Genomic DNA, 15,080 nt, shown 5'->3' with positions numbered 1-15,080 from the left:
ATTATAAATAATCTAGAAATGATTTAAAGTATACAAGACAATGTGTGGTAATATGCAAATACTATGAGATTCTACATAAGGGACTTGAGCATCTACAGATGCTTCATGGGGTTCTTGGAACCAGTCTCCTGTAGAAACCAAAGAATAACAGGAAAGTGTACATGGCACTTACTAGGAGCCAGGCTCTGGGATTACAAACTCTGTATTTATTCATTCATTTAAACCTTATGAAATAAGTTCTGAGGGGCTGGGGTTGTGACTCTGCAGTAGAGTGCTCGCCTGGCACGTGCGAGGCCCCAGGTTAGATACTCAGCAACACATAAAAATAAATAAATAAAATAAAGGTACTGTGTCCAACTACAACTAAAAAAATATTTTTTTAAAAAAGAAGTTCTGCACGAAGAACTAACTTTATTCTGTATGGTGGTACAGGGATGCATAGAGGTTGAGACCCAGAGAATAGTGAATTCTGCCTGAGCTGATCCAGAAGAGCTTCATGAAGGTGATTATCAGATGAACCAGAAGTTAAGCTCATGAGGTAGAGCACAAAAGAATCAGACAGCATGTGCCAAGCACAGAAAGGTGAGACAACACAGTATGTTTCAAAAATGCAAACAGTATAGTGAGTACAAAGGGCAAGGGATACGCTTGAAGAAGTAAGCTTCGGCCAGATCATTAAAAATTCTTTTGCTAGGAATGGGGTATGGCTCAGTGGCAGAGATCTTGCTTAGCACATCTGAGGTCTGGAGTTTGCCAGCATCTCTCTCTCACACACACACACACACACACACACACATACAGAATCTTTTTTTAATATTATACTTTATGTGGTTATAATTTTTAATATTTTTTAGTTATACATAGACACAATATCTTTATTTTGTTTATTTATTTTTATGTGGTGTTGAGGATGAAACCAGGATCTCTCATGTGTGAGGTGAGTGCTCTACCACTGACCCACAACCCCAGCCCCATATACAGAATCTTGTCATATTTTAACGGTTTAGACTTTCTTCTCAAAGTGAGGGATGATAGTTAGGGGTGATATAATCAGTTTTGCATTTGCCCAGAATTGTGGTGAAAACAACATGGAAAAAAATTGGTAGGAAAAAAAAAAAAGAAATTGGAAGGGTTGGTATGGAAATGAAGTGAGTAGAGTCCTCACGGAGAAAAAGGCAGGAGAAAGTGAAGTAGAACAGAAGTCAGAATGAAAAAAAAAAAGGTGGGTTTGATGGTTATGTAGAAAATAGAACTGATTAGATTTGATGATGAATTAGATTTGAAGGAAGGACAGAGTTGAGGGTGGCCTGGGTTTTCTGACTCATGGTGCTATGAAGGGAAGTGTCCTGCACAGATTACAGAACCCAGAACAGATCATAAAAAGAAAGTTAATGGCTTCTAGTGCTTAGTCTGTCACATAAGAAACTTGGAAGTCCTCACTCCCATCCTCACAAGAAGGAAAAAGATGAACAAACTGAAAATTCAATACTCTTCCTGGATCTACCAGAGAACTGCAGACACAAAGCAAACTGCTGTCCCCAAATTAGAGATAAACAGGTAGATACAGAGAATTCCAATTTACCAGCAAAAGCCCAGGAGCAGAAGCTTCTACGGAAACCAGTACCAGGGTTAGAAAAATTAAACTGTAATTGACAAATAGCTAGAGGCTCAGTGCAGATAAATTTGAGAGTTAAAAACTCCAGGGGGTCCCCTTCTTAAGGGGGGTCCCCATGAATCTATGAGTTTTACCTCAAGAAATTTACCAGGTTATCACAGTAAAGACTAAAGAAAATGCTCATTGGACTTCTGGCAGGGGGAGAAAGAAAGTGGCCTTTAAAAAAATTACTTTTAATTTTAATTTTGAGACAGGGTCTTGCTAAATTGCAGAGCTGTCCTTGAACTTTCAATTCTCCTTCTTCAGCCTTTCAAATTGCTGGGATTAGAGGCATGAGCCACCATGTCTGGCCAAAAGTGGCCATTTTGAAATACATTAAGAACATTCTATTTTTAACAAGGTTTGTCCTCAAGAGAAACTTAGTCTTACTAACTTAGGACATAAAGAGAGCCCAATTCATCTGGGAAAAGGGAAATCCCTGCTCTAGCCTCCTAGCATTTCACATGAGGAAGGGAAACATGCAACTTCAGCTTTAGCGTTCCTCTTTGACCTGTTTGGGGCAGTAGGAAATGGGGGGTGTCAGGGACTGAGAAGCATTTGTGAAAGTCACAGCCCCAGGCACAGGTTCTAAGAAACTGAAACCTAATTATAGGATTCTAGAATGTTCCCCTCTCCATACTTTAACACCAATAGAGCTCTGTGTAATAATAGGGGAATGCAAAAGAACTGCACATCTTGGACCTTATTTAAGAAATCTCTTGGGACTACCAAAGACAACAGGGGAGTCAATGACAAGGATGCTGGAAGAAATTTTAGCTCCTAACATCTACAACTAACAATAAACATAGCCTAACCCCTAGGCAGATAAACATAAAACACTTGACTTTCCACAAAAAAAACAAAACAACACCACCACCAAAATGACATGGCAGACTAAAAGACAAACAACAACACCCATTTGAAGAGACATAGCAAACATAAGAATCAGACTCAGATATAGAAGAGATACTGGAATTATCAGACCGAGAATTTAAACTATAGTCAATATGCCCTGGCTCTAATGGAAAAAGTGGACAACATGCAAGAACAGAAGGGTAATGTAAACAGAGGACAGGAAATTCTAAAAAGAACCAAAAGGAGGGACTGGGATTATGGCTCAGTGGTAGAGCACTTGCCTAGCACATGTGAGGTGCTGCGTTCGATCTTCAGCACCACATAAAAATAAACAAATAAAGGTATTATGCCCAACTATAAATTTTTTTTAAAAGAACCAAAAGGAAATGCTAGAAATAAAAAAAACTGTAATAGAAATTAAAAATGCCTTTGATGGGCTTTTTAATAGAGTGGACACAGCTGAGGAGAGAGTCAGCCTGAAGAATTTCCAAAGCTGAAATGCAGAGGGAAAATAATTTAAGAAGAACAGAATATCCATGCATTGTGGGATAATCACAAAAAGTGTGGCATACACTAATGAGAATAGCAGAGAAAAACAGAAAAAAAAAAATGTTTGAAACAATATGGCTGAGAATTTCCCAAAATTAATGTTACCAAAAATAGATTCAGGAGGCTCACAGAACAGCATCCAGGATAAATGTCAAACAAACAAACACAAAACAGAACCACTACCATCATATAGGCATATCATATCCAGATTGCAGAAACTCTAAAGACAAAAAAAAAAAAAAAAGGAAAGAAAGAAAGAGAGTAAGGGATGGGAATAGGCTGGGGAAACTTATCTACAGAAGAGTAAGGATAAGAATTACATTGGCCTTCCATTCAGAAACCATGAAAGCAGAAAAGGAGTGAAACATTTGCAGTGTTGAAGAAAAATTTCAAAACTCTCCAAATCTTGAGTTCTGTATCCAAAAAATTATGCTTTAAAAGGAAATAAATACTTTCCAAAAAAAAGTTGAGGAAATGTATTACCATTAGACCTGTCTTGCAAGATATGTTAGAAGAAATGCATTAGAATGAAAATTATGTAGGTCAGAAATTCAAGTCTACATAAAGGAATGGTAAAGAAGGAATAAGTGAAGTAAAAATGGGAGATGACTAGAATTTCCTGTACCCAAGAAAATAGTCAATTCAATAAGGGACTGACTCAAGTTAAGTACTCAACAAAAATCTGAAAGGAAATTATTTTTAAATTTTATAACTAGATACAGAAGAAACAGAAAAGCACAAAATATTGCATATAACCCCACTATGCAGAGAAGACCAGTTAACAATCTGATGCCACTTTAACTTTTGCAGAACTTGGAATTGAACCCAGGGGCACTCTACCACTGCTTTACACGCAGCCCTTTTAAGACAAGGTCTTGCTAATTGAGTTGCCCATGCTCTCTGGCCTCGAATTTGTGATCCTCCAGAGTAGCTAGAATTACAGGTGCAACCAATCACGGTTCGTATTTTTTTCCGGTACCGCGGATTGAACCAGGGGTGCTTAACAACTAATACACTATTCCTATACCTTTTATCATTTATTTTGAGACAGGGTCTCACTAAACTGACGCTGGCCTCAAATTTGTGATTCTTCTGCCTCAACCTCCCGGAGTCCCAGGATTACAGACGTCCGCCACTGTGCCCAGTTCATATTTTACTTCTTAAAGGCGAGCGCCCTCTTCTGTTTGGCTAAATTCTTACTGGAAGCAGCATGTCGCTGGGGAAGGTTTCGCAGGTGCTAGTTGAGGACTGAGATTTAAGCACTTGTCATTTCAACGAACGAAAATAATGGACAGAGAAGATTGCATGATCTCCGAATTAGAAAGTCGGGCCTCGGAAGTGACACGACTTTTCAGTAGGTTCTGCGAAAAGAAGCAGGAATCGAGAAGGCCCCGACGGGCGAGGAGCGGTCACAGATGTCTCAGCAGCCAATTAAAGCACTAGCAGCCGGGGGGCGGAGCCTGAGAGAGGCCGGACCTGCGGAGGCGCGGCCTTATGACGCGACGTCACACTTCCCTGTCTGGCAGACTATTGGTTCCCTTTTACCATCCTTTTCCGGGGCAAGGGAAACTAGTCTCAGAGCCGGAAGTGAGGTACCTTCGAGTTCCAGATAGCGGTGGCGCTTAAAGCTGAGTGATCCTGGTACCATTGGAGACGCCCTGCTCCTCCATTCAGGCTCCATCCTGAGCTAGGAGAAGCCCCCAGAATTCTGGCGACCTATAGAAGAGAATTGAGTCAGATCGCAGCGTATCCGGCGCACCACCAAAGAGCCGAATCAGAGGGCCCCCGGAAACCCGCCTCCAGGAGGGGTCGGGAAGTCTCTCCAAGGTGGAAGAAGCCTGCAGGAACAGCCCTGGGGCGGAGACGGGGCCATGGCCACGCCTCCGGGGGCCGGCCCCGCTACTTTGCGCTTCGCCGCGGCAGCCAGCTGGCAAGTAGTGCGCCAACGCAGCGTGGAGCACTTTCCGAGAGTACTAGAATTTTTGGGATCCCTGCGCGCTGCTGCTCCAGGCTTGGTTCGCTACCGGCACCATGAACGCCTTTGTATGGGCCTAAAGGCCAAGGTATTGGGGCGGAACGGAAGACCTGAGAGGGCCGAAGGTTGGGGGGCAGGGAGATACCAGTTGGAAAAGAGTGGTTTGCCCCGAGTGGGTATTCTGAGCTTAGTATCGTGCAGGTGGTGGTGGAGCTGATCCTTCAGGGCCGGCCTTGGCCCCAGGTCCTGAATGCCCTGAATCACCACTTCCCAGAATCTGGACTTGTAGTGCGGGACCCTAAAGCTGTGAGTAAATCTTGCAAACAAGCCCTAACCCCAGTTGCACTTAAAAGTTGCCCCTGTTACCCTCAACTTCTCTGCCTTTCCTATCAACAGACAAAGCAGGATCTGAGGAAGATTTTGGAGGCACAGGAGACTTTTTGCCAGCAGGTGAAGCAGCTGTCAGAGGTCCCTGTAGATTTGGCTTCAAAGCTTCAGGTGAGACTGGGTAGTTTGGAGGCTGTTAGGTGGTTGTTCCTATTTTCTGTAATCCTTTTCTGACCTGCTTGTCTTTCTCCACTGTAGGAACTTAAACAAGAGTATGGGGAACCCTTTCTGGATGCTATGGAAAAGCTGTTTTTTGAATACATGTGTCAGCTGGAAAAAGCATTGCCTTCAGTGCAGACACAGCAGGTTTTGTTGGAGCAAAACACTTAAGGACAGAGTGTGGGGTGGGATTATTGTATCAAGGACTGCTTTTTATGCTTCTTTTCCTGCCCACAGCTTCAGGATGTGCTGAGTTGGATGCAGCCTGGAGTTTCTATCACCTCTTCTGTTGCCTTGAGCCAATATGGTGTGGACATGGGGTGGCCACTTCCAGGTATTAGTACCACCTGGGATAACTAGCTATTTGTGGATGTGGTGTTTAGTATGACATATTTTGAGTCAGTCAACTTGAAGTTAGGTGGGCCTGAAGCATAAGGAACCTGAGCAAATTAATCTGTTACTATCTATTATTCATTTTTTTTCTGGTACTGGTAGTGAACCCAGGGGTGCTTAACCACTGAGCTACGTCTGCACCCCTTTTTAAAATTTTGGGACAGGGCTTCACAAAGTTACTTAGGGCCTCATCAAGTTGCTGAGGCTGGCCTTGAACTGGTGATCTTCCTGCCTCAGCCTTCTAGGTTGCTGGAATTACAGGTATGTGCCACCATGCCCAGTTATCTATTCTCTTTATAAGAAGCCTCATTTTCTCTTTCAGAGTGCTCTGTTTCTGATTCAGTGAACCTGACAGAGATGGAACAAAATCCTCCTCTGCAACAGGCACTAGCACCCCATAGTCCTCTGCCAAAAGCCAAGCCTGGCCCTCAGGGACCAGCTTCAAGGAAGCACCCAGAACGTTTGGCAGGCCACCACTTCAATTTGGCTCCTCTGGGCCAGCGAAGAACCCGGTCCCAATGGACATCTGCTAGGGAAGGCCATAAGGAGCGCCCAATGGTCATGCTGTTCCCCTTTAGAAATTTGGGCACACCAACCCAGGTCATATCTAAATCTGACAGCAGGGAAGAGCACGGAATTCATACAGTAGACCCATCAGATGCTGTGGGCACAAGAACAGCCATCACGGGGAAGTCTAAGAGTCCATCTCAGATCCTGGGGGAAAGTGCTCTAAAGGAGAACCCTGCTGACTTATCTGCCTCAGAGCAAAAAGAGTGAGTGTTAGCTTTGCTTCTTCCTAGTAGGACCACACTGTTTACTTGCTTTTCTTTCACACTGTTCTTTGCTTGCTTCTACCTCAGGAATTGCTTGGATTGCTATATTGACCCACTGAGACTATCCTTATCACCTCCTAGGGCCAAGAATCCAGGTAGGTAAGCTGAGTCAGGTTTTGCTTAGACAGTCTGTTTTCTTAGATACTTTTCAGAAACTTTGTTCACCTAGAAAGAGTATTTTGATTCTGGTTTCCTTCCTCCAGTGTGTTCCCCATCTCTGTGCAGCTCTGTCATTACCATAGGAGACTTGGTTTTGGACTCTGATGAGGAAGAAAATAGCCAGAGAGAAGGAAAGGTGAGTAGGAAGGGAAAAGGTGAGTAGGGAAAAGGATGGGCAGAACAAGCCTGAAAAATCCACATGCTTCAGAATACGGAGGATTTAGGGGATGGTTTTTCGACAACAGGATCTCCTGCTCCCTTCTCTGTAGGAGTCTCTGGAAAACTATCAGAAGACAAAGTTTGACACTCTGATTCCTACCTTCTGTGAATATCTCCCCACTTCTGGCCCCAATATGGTGCCCACTGCTTCCTGTGACCACCTACGCAGCTCTAGACCCTTGTGATAGCACTGGAATGCCCTCTTCCTCCTTGGTCTTTAGGCAGTTTAGTGGGAATGAAGTGGAAACCAGATTTGGATTGTCTGACTACATTACTAAGAACTTTGTGATGCTTGATAATTAAACTTTAGATTTGTTACAACACTGTCTTGATGTGAGGAAGGACTTCTTTAGGTCAGTGGATGTCATTTCTTAGACAAAGAAGCAGGTTTCCAGAGTTGGAAGAATCCCTACCATTTTACTTCCCTTAGAAAGTGTTATTCAGATGTGCCCAGAAGTTGAGAGCCTGGAAGAGAAATGTCTTTTTATTGTTCTGAAAATATATGCCTAATGCTGGAATATATTTTATAAACTCTCATGCTGCCAATTCACCTGGGGGTGGTGGTACTAGAATGGAAACACTTCGTGGGAATAATACTTACTGTCTTTAATACCACTGGGTCAATGCTAATCACTACCTTCCTACTTTGGAGCAACACCCAGATGTCAGCCTTGTGCAGAAAGCCTTAGCATCTCTTTTATAGTGAGACCTCTTTTTATTGAGTTATCTCAAATATATAAAAACTTCCGAGCTTTTTAGATATTTAAAGATCTCATTTAATGAAGCTGATTAATAAGACATAATTCCAAAAGCCTGCCCCATCCAGACCAAGGCCATATAGAATATTTATGATTTAATCAGTATCTTTTCATCTTCAGGATGCTGGGTCCCCAGATACCCATTCGATTATCTTACTTCATTTTCAGACTGTATTCTTCCTCACTTCCTCCCCAGTAAGTGCTCTGGGCATCTTGTGTGTACAAACAGAGAAGTATAGCGTTATTACAGGCGCTCTCAGGAGGAAGACAATGGGAACTGTTAAATGCACTGCCACAGTAGTTAGAATGGGTGAGAAACCCATTTGGGAGACCCTGTTGCGAAGTATTGGTGCCTTGAGCAGGCAGAAATGCTCAGGTCTAGTGTGCATCACTGAAGATTGGATTCACCTGCTGGGTGACTCGGATGAAAGTAGTTCTCCGGCTCAACTCCTTTAGCTTAGCTGCTCCCACATAGGTGCATGTAGATCGGATCCCTCCTAGGATGTCACGAATGGTATGCTCCACATCCCCTTTAAAGGGGACTTCTACTGTCTTTCCCTCTGAGGCCCTTGAAATAGGAAAAAGTTATTACCTTCTTATTCTAGATTCCTTAAGCTCAATGACTCTTCTGTCTCTAACATTTAACACCATGTCACCATTTTTCCTCCTAAGAATTATATCATCTATTTTCCAGCAGCTGTGAGCTCTGCCACCATACTATGCAGTCACATTCTCCAAGAACCCTCAGCTTCTGGTCCTCCACACATACCTGTACTCTGCCACGCCACCAGCGTACTTCTTCATGGCCATTTCAGAACTCATTCCATAGAAGAGTTTGTACTTCTTGCCATCCCTCTCGATGAGCTCACCACCTGACTCACTGTGCCCAGCCAGCATGCCACCGAGCATCACAAAGTCAGCCCCTGCCCCTGCCAAAATCAAAGAGGTAGGAAAGATATTCCTCTGGCCAAGATGCCCACATGGCCCCCCTTCAAAAGCAACTCATGCCAAATTCTCAGTCCTGACAATGTCTCCAGCATCTTCCCAGCACTGTTTTTCTCTCTGACCCATATCCACAAAGGCCTGCTTTGACCTAGTTTATTCCTCTGGGCCTGATTTCCTCAAGATTTTAAAAATAGCCTCTGGAGATTCCCTGCCCAACTTCTGCTTTCATTGTCTTCTCATTATTTTGTTTTGTTTTGTTGCTCCCATCTGAGTAAAACATCACGTGTCCCAACAATAGTAGTCTCATTTTAATGTGAAGAAAAACTGAAAATGCAGGCTTATAGTCCCATTCTTCAGAGTCAGTGGCTCAGGAATTTACAGATGGCCCTGGCTCACACTTGGAGCATCTAAATTAGTCTCAGGATTTCCCCTGCTGGCTTACCCCAGGCGACACCACAGGCTTCAGGGTCACTACTTCATATTATGAGAGAATCTGAATGGCTTCCTGAGTCTCTCCTACCCTGACCCTAGATCCTGAGAGATAATATATCCTCTTCTACAGGATCCTTCTTCTGTGCCCTCCCTAACTCCTTACCAAAAGCTTTGGCCACATCCCCAGGGCAGCTGCAACCTCCATCCTGCAAAATAAAGACCACAGTGAAGAGACAGCATGGATTTTCCAAGCGCTCTCAGCAGTGTCCCAACAGTCCACTTCAAAACTGACATGCACTCAAGAGTCCTGACCCATATCTACTAGAGCCTCCATACTGCAGAAAACCTGTTGGCAGCCTCATACCCTAAGACTTTGGGCCTTACTGAAATGATGTGGCCTTTGAGGCCATGAGCAGCATCTGCACACTCCATCACTGCACTGAGCTGTGGATACCCCACTCCAGTTTTCTTCCGGGTTGTACACACAGAGCCTAGGAAGAACATGCCAAAGGTGAGAGTGAATTCACTCTGTGAATTTGCCACTGAAGGTGAGAGTGAATTCACTCTGTGAATTGGCCTCAATGAAATAGCTTACCTGGCCCAATTCCCACTTTGATGATGTCAGCCCCAGAGAGGATCAACTCTTCCACCATCTCTCCTGTTACCACATTCCCTGCCTGGAACAGAGCAGTCAAAATAAGAACATCCTTATGGTCAGAAATGGACACAAGCTTATTTGCTCTTAGATGGCATGCCTGGATTATGACTTCATATTATGAGAGACTAATACAAAGAAAGGATACCTAGGTTCCCTATGTTGGGACCTCTGAGGGCTTCTACACTAGCTACTTCAAAGAACCCTGCTCTCTATACTAAGCTAGCTAGATAGGGAGCAATGGTGGAAACTGGTGTCACCGTTGAAATGAGGGTAAAGCCAGGGTCCAGGATGCACTTTACTATCTCAGCAAGGTGGTATGGCCCACAGGGGAGAAGTGAGATGGCATGAAGAAGTGTTCAGTGAAGCAAAAGAAATTACTCGATCAAACTCAGATCTGACTTAAGAGTAGATTTATCTCCAACATACCCTGTTCTGTCATAGAACCTCTCTGGTTTCAGGGAAAGGGGAAGACATGGTAATGTAGGCTAAATACTCCTCCCAACTGTATTTGCTTTTGATGGTCAGCAGAGACCTTCAATGCTATGAAAGAAATGGGTTCTTGTCATCCCCTCCACAAGCTTGTAAAAAAATTAAACATTATTTCATGTGATACCTTTTATGTGATTGTCCATTTCAATGGGCAGATGTATATGTACCAGAGTAATGTACAATGCATACATGTTCCATCATGGTTTTGTGAGTGATATCAAGGACACTGGATTTACAAAAACTAAATCAAGGATTGGAGATATTGCACTGCTAATAAACATTTTAGACTTGGAATCATGGTATAATCAATCACCCAGTAATATTGTGTGGACTAGAAATAGCATAATGTAACAGAAAAATGAATTGATGTAACAAAATGAAGTGTTAAGAAAAAGAGGGGCTGGGGATGTGGCTCAAGCGGTAGCGCGCTCGCCTGGCATGCGTGCGGCCCGGGTTCGATCCTCAGCACCACATACCAACAAAGATGTTGTGTCCGCCGAGAACTAAAAAAAAATAAATATTAAAAATTCTCTCTCTCTCTCTCCCCTCTCTCACTCTCTCTTTAAAAAAAAAAAAAAAAAAAAAGAAAAAGAGAGGAAGGTAACAACTACAGGATAATAAAAACATACCATGATGGTGTGTTGAGGGAAGCGCTTCCGTACATCCTTTACAAATTCAACAAAGTGTTCAGAGTAGCCATTTGCCACATCTAGGCATATATATTTCACCTGGGGAATAGCTTCCAGGATCTGTTCCAGTTGCTCAAAGTCAGAAGAGCCGGTCCCTGAACTGGCAGCTAGATACTGTAGAAGAAACACGGTCATTGACATGAGAAGCATTAGACTAGCCTGTGACATTATATTATCAGAGATGATCTAGTGACCAAAGGGGTAAAGGGTGAGGGTTGGTTCCTGGCAGCCAAAAATGGTTCCCTGAAAAACGGACAAGGAAGGGAGCAGGAGGGGCCCAGTGTTACCTGAAGACAATCAGGATTCTGGCCAGCAAACTCTTGCCACTGATGAAGACTGTAATGTTTATGGACAGCAGTGAAGAGGGAGAACTGGGAAGAGAAGCATTCAGAAAGGAGAAAACATTATCAGGATCTTTTTCTCTAAAAATAGATCTTTATACTCTTCTGAGAGAAAAAAACAATTGGAGTTTGGAAGGAAAACAAGTTCTTGGCTGAGCTGGGATTTGAGTTCGACCATTATTATCCCTACAAATTCCAGTAGAGCTTTTTCAACTTGAAACTAGTATTTAATTATTCCTACTAAAGTACTGAGTCATCTCGATTTCACCAGCTAGCATATACATTGCTTTTGACCTAAAAGGTGAGAAAGACAAGCTCTTGGTGTAAGGGACAAGTAGCAGATACGTAGGAACCATGAAGAGGCTAGATGGAGCCAGTGATTGTGCTTACGCAGTCCCTCCTCCTAAGTACTCTAGTACTAAATCTGTCTTTAGTATCTTCTGATTCATTTGCCAGCAGTAATTCAGTGAGTACAGATGCCCACAAAAAGAAAACCTTAAGCTTAGTGGAGCTGTTAAGGGGCCATACCATCCTTTATTCAGGAGTAAGGACAAGTATTCTTTGATGGGGACATAGACAAGAAAAGTCTATTTCAGTCAACCAAGTTGTAAGACAATGACTTATCAGGTTTATATTCTCTAGCCCAACAAATGACAATGTCCCAGTACTTTGAGAAAGCCATTCAAAAGCCACCGTGGCCAGGCTCATGCCTGTAATCCCAGCTACTTGGGAGACTGACTCAGTAGGATCACAAGTGCAAGGTCAGCCTGGGCAACTTGGTGAAACCCTGTCTCAAAAAAATTTTTTAAATGTATTTCAATGATACAGCATGACCCTTGGGTTCAATCCCAGATACTGAGAGAAACAAAACAAAAACCACTGTACACAGGGTTTGTGCTTTAAAAGTGCAAACATGCAAACAGACATGAGACAGCACAAATCTTGCAATGCACCAGAAATGCAAGGAAGTCATGTATCAGTTAGCAGCAGAAAGTGCTATACTTAGAGATGATCATCAATACCATCTAGCTAAAATCTCGTATTAAATTGTACCTTCTCAGCAACACTGTTAATATGTTGATTAAGTTGCTCTAGGAGGTCAACATGCCTTGGAGATGCAGTGGCCTAGTGTGGCATGAATACATCTAATACATAACATAATCTAGGAAAATATGTTTGCTTGCATCCGACCTTTTCATAATTATTAGGAAACTTGGCTCTGTCTCTAAAATCTGACTTTAGTACTCATCAGCAATACTGAAAAGCCAGTCTCAATATAAAGTATTAAGACATTCTCCAAGAAGGTTCATGTATTATAGCATGCTGGTTAAATCTCCAGTCAGATTTACCATTCCCGAAGTCTACTGGTCAGGGAAAGCAGACTATGGGTAACAGCAGGATTCCTAAGCAGATAAGTTAGAAAGACAACAAAAATAATAAAACTGCATAACTATCAATCTCAGGAGAAATAAAAACAGACATTCCACAAAGAGACAGCAATTTGAAACAGGAAGATGGATTCTTTAAGGCTAACAGAACCACAATCAGCAACAAAATCCATCAACTATGGTTACGTGGATTGACCAGTAGAGTGCTTGTATTCTCAAAGTGTCCAGGTAACCTTCTCAGCTAACAAGTACAGAGGCAGGTAATACTACTGACAGGAGCAGTGTCTTCCATTTTCAAAGTGAACAACCTGCATTTAAGAAAAAAAAACCACTCCATTTGGGGAATATCCCAGAAATTCCCAGGAACCTAGGACTTATAAGGAAGAAAAAAAAAAAGGAGAAAAGAAGACATAAAAGTAATAAGCTGCTTCTCCCTAGAATATTCTATTTAAGAATTTTTGAATGTTCAACCTGTATTTAGTTTCTAGACTAAACCAGTGAATGCTGAGTGTTATGAATAACGGTGTGTTTGAAGGGATGCCTGTGATTGAAACAGGTAACCTGGGTGGTGGGAAAAGTTGGTAAGGTGTATAAAGATAAGGAAAAAAAGTTCTGTTCAGTTATCAGAAAAATGGGGCAAAATTTCCCAGTGCAGGGGTGTCCACCTGTAATCCCAGAAACTGGAGTGGCTGAGACAGGAGGATTACAAATTTGAGGCCAGCTTCAGTAACTTAGCAAGGTCCTAAGCAACTTAGTGAGACAAGCTTAGTTTCTCAAAATGAAAAACAAAAAGGGCTGGGGATGTAGCTCAGTGACAATGTGTCTCTGAGTTCAATTGCTGGTACAGAAAAAGAAAAAAAAAAAAGGAGGGCAAAATTTAACTCTGAATCTCACTAGTTCAGATAGCCCTTATTTATTTATTTATTTATTTATGGTACCGGGGATTGAACTCAAGGGTGCTCACCACTGAGCCACATCCCCAGCCCTATTTTGTATTTTATTTAGAGACAGGGTCTCACTGAGTTGCTTAGCGCCTCGCAGTTGCTGAGGCTGGCTCCTGTCTCAGCCTCCCAAGCCACTGGGAATACAGGCATGCGCCACCTCGCCAGGCTCAGATAATGGGGCCTTAGTACTGGAGAAAACAGTAAATAGAGCATCCTAACTGCTATTTGCCAGAGGTAACTGAGAATGGGGAGAGGGATGCAAACGCTTCTATAGCCATTGAGGCAACCAGACACCTACCTTACAAAGAACCTTGGCCATTTCAAAGGTGCCTACAGTATCCATATTAGCAGCAATGATCGGGACGCCATTGTACATCTGCTTTGAATTCCGAAATGAAAAGGATCTTGTGAGATCCACCTGCAGATGTGAACAGAAAACAGTATTTTATTCATCCGGAAAACACATTAGGACAAGGACCAGGCAGTTTTCTTGCTCCTGCTTCTGTCCAGGAGCTTAGGGTTAAAAAAGAGGAAATACTAAAGCTGGCTTACCTCACTTCGAGACTTTAGGGTGCTGCGTTTTGGCCTCAAAAGAACATCCTTGAAGTCTAGTTTCACGTCATTGTCGATATGAGGCATGGCGGGGTCTGGAATCTGAGTATTGGAGGGTAGGAAGTCAGGAGGAATCTGAATCAATATTCCCTTGGGCCTTAATGTCCTGATGTGGCTGGGACAGGGTGCATCTCTCCTGGCTTAAATCGTGGAAGGTCGGGTTATAAGGCAAGGTTTGGGCCCTGAAGCAGATCGCCGGCACTCGTCCTGGCCTCGATGCTTCCATCTCAAGTACAGATTGTTGGGTAGAATTGGGTTGGTGAACCGAAGTGTTCACTTTACCCAGCTACTTTCCCTGCCCACCCCTGCAATGAGGAGTCAGATTTAGGGAGAAGAAATGGGAAGGTTTCAATCAACTTCCGGCATGGGGGTACTCACTTCCTGTTGCCTTGGTGTCAGTTGACCGAAACTCCCCTAGCTTAGCTACTAGACTCGTGCAGCCCCGCTGAGCCTTGTGGGGGTCACGCCAACAGGTTCCGCTAATTGCCGGTAAGACAACTAATCGAGGAATTCCACCTTCGGGAGCGGCCGTGCGAGGCCTTCTGGGTAACTGAGTTCACACACTGAAGTTGCCGTTGGATCTGAGCGGCAGAAAACTACAACTTCCAGGGTGCAACGAGCAGAGCGGCTTTCTGGCATGA

At 43.2% G+C, this 15,080-nt stretch overlaps 2 protein-coding genes across 7 annotated transcripts; one reads left to right on the top strand and one right to left on the bottom strand.

The window, feature by feature from the left end:
• The first annotated feature begins 3,747 nt into the window (after positions 1–3,747).
• On the top strand, positions 3,748–8,728 carry Tinf2 (TERF1 interacting nuclear factor 2). Of its 3 annotated transcripts, none has more exons than XM_026405981.2 (9): positions 3,748–5,121; positions 5,235–5,339; positions 5,430–5,531; positions 5,619–5,726; positions 5,817–5,913; positions 6,295–6,745; positions 6,833–6,900; positions 7,009–7,100; positions 7,234–7,506. In XM_026405981.2, exons 1-9 carry the CDS (start codon positions 4,930–4,932, stop codon positions 7,366–7,368), a joined length of 1,350 nt encoding a protein of 449 aa, XP_026261766.1. In that variant the 5' UTR covers positions 3,748–4,929; the 3' UTR covers positions 7,369–7,506. The 3 variants fall into 3 exon arrangements, with proteins under 3 accessions (XP_026261766.1, XP_026261767.1, XP_026261768.1); XM_026405982.2 differs by lacking the exon at positions 7,234–7,506 and adding an exon at positions 8,636–8,728 and having other exon boundaries at positions 3,750–5,121; XM_026405983.2 differs by lacking the exon at positions 7,234–7,506 and adding an exon at positions 8,639–8,728 and having other exon boundaries at positions 3,751–5,121.
• Gmpr2 (guanosine monophosphate reductase 2) lies at positions 7,601–14,968 on the bottom strand. 4 transcript variants are annotated; one of them, XM_026405984.2, is made up of 11 exons: positions 14,818–14,968; positions 14,380–14,481; positions 14,126–14,245; positions 11,442–11,525; positions 11,095–11,268; positions 9,914–9,995; positions 9,703–9,809; positions 9,482–9,524; positions 8,711–8,870; positions 8,350–8,509; positions 7,601–8,153 (listed from the first exon to the last, which is right to left on the bottom strand). In XM_026405984.2, the coding sequence occupies exons 2-11, from the start codon at positions 14,464–14,466 to the stop codon at positions 8,106–8,108; spliced, it is 1,065 nt and encodes a 354-aa protein (XP_026261769.1). In that variant the 5' UTR covers positions 14,467–14,481; positions 14,818–14,968; the 3' UTR covers positions 7,601–8,105. The 4 variants fall into 4 exon arrangements, with proteins under 4 accessions (XP_026261769.1, XP_026261773.1, XP_026261771.1 ...); XM_026405988.2 differs by lacking the exons at positions 14,126–14,245; positions 14,380–14,481; positions 14,818–14,968 and adding exons at positions 12,845–12,898; positions 13,080–13,147; XM_026405986.2 differs by lacking the exons at positions 14,126–14,245; positions 14,380–14,481; positions 14,818–14,968 and adding exons at positions 12,845–12,898; positions 13,070–13,145.
• Between the last annotated feature and the right edge of the window lie 112 nt (positions 14,969–15,080).

The sequence above is a fragment of the Urocitellus parryii genome, chromosome 6, assembly GCF_045843805.1.
Source record: "Urocitellus parryii isolate mUroPar1 chromosome 6, mUroPar1.hap1, whole genome shotgun sequence".
NCBI classification, from domain to species: domain Eukaryota; kingdom Metazoa; phylum Chordata; class Mammalia; order Rodentia; family Sciuridae; genus Urocitellus; species Urocitellus parryii.
Note: the sequence above shows the minus strand (reverse complement) of the source record. Positions and strands in the feature narration are given on the sequence as shown.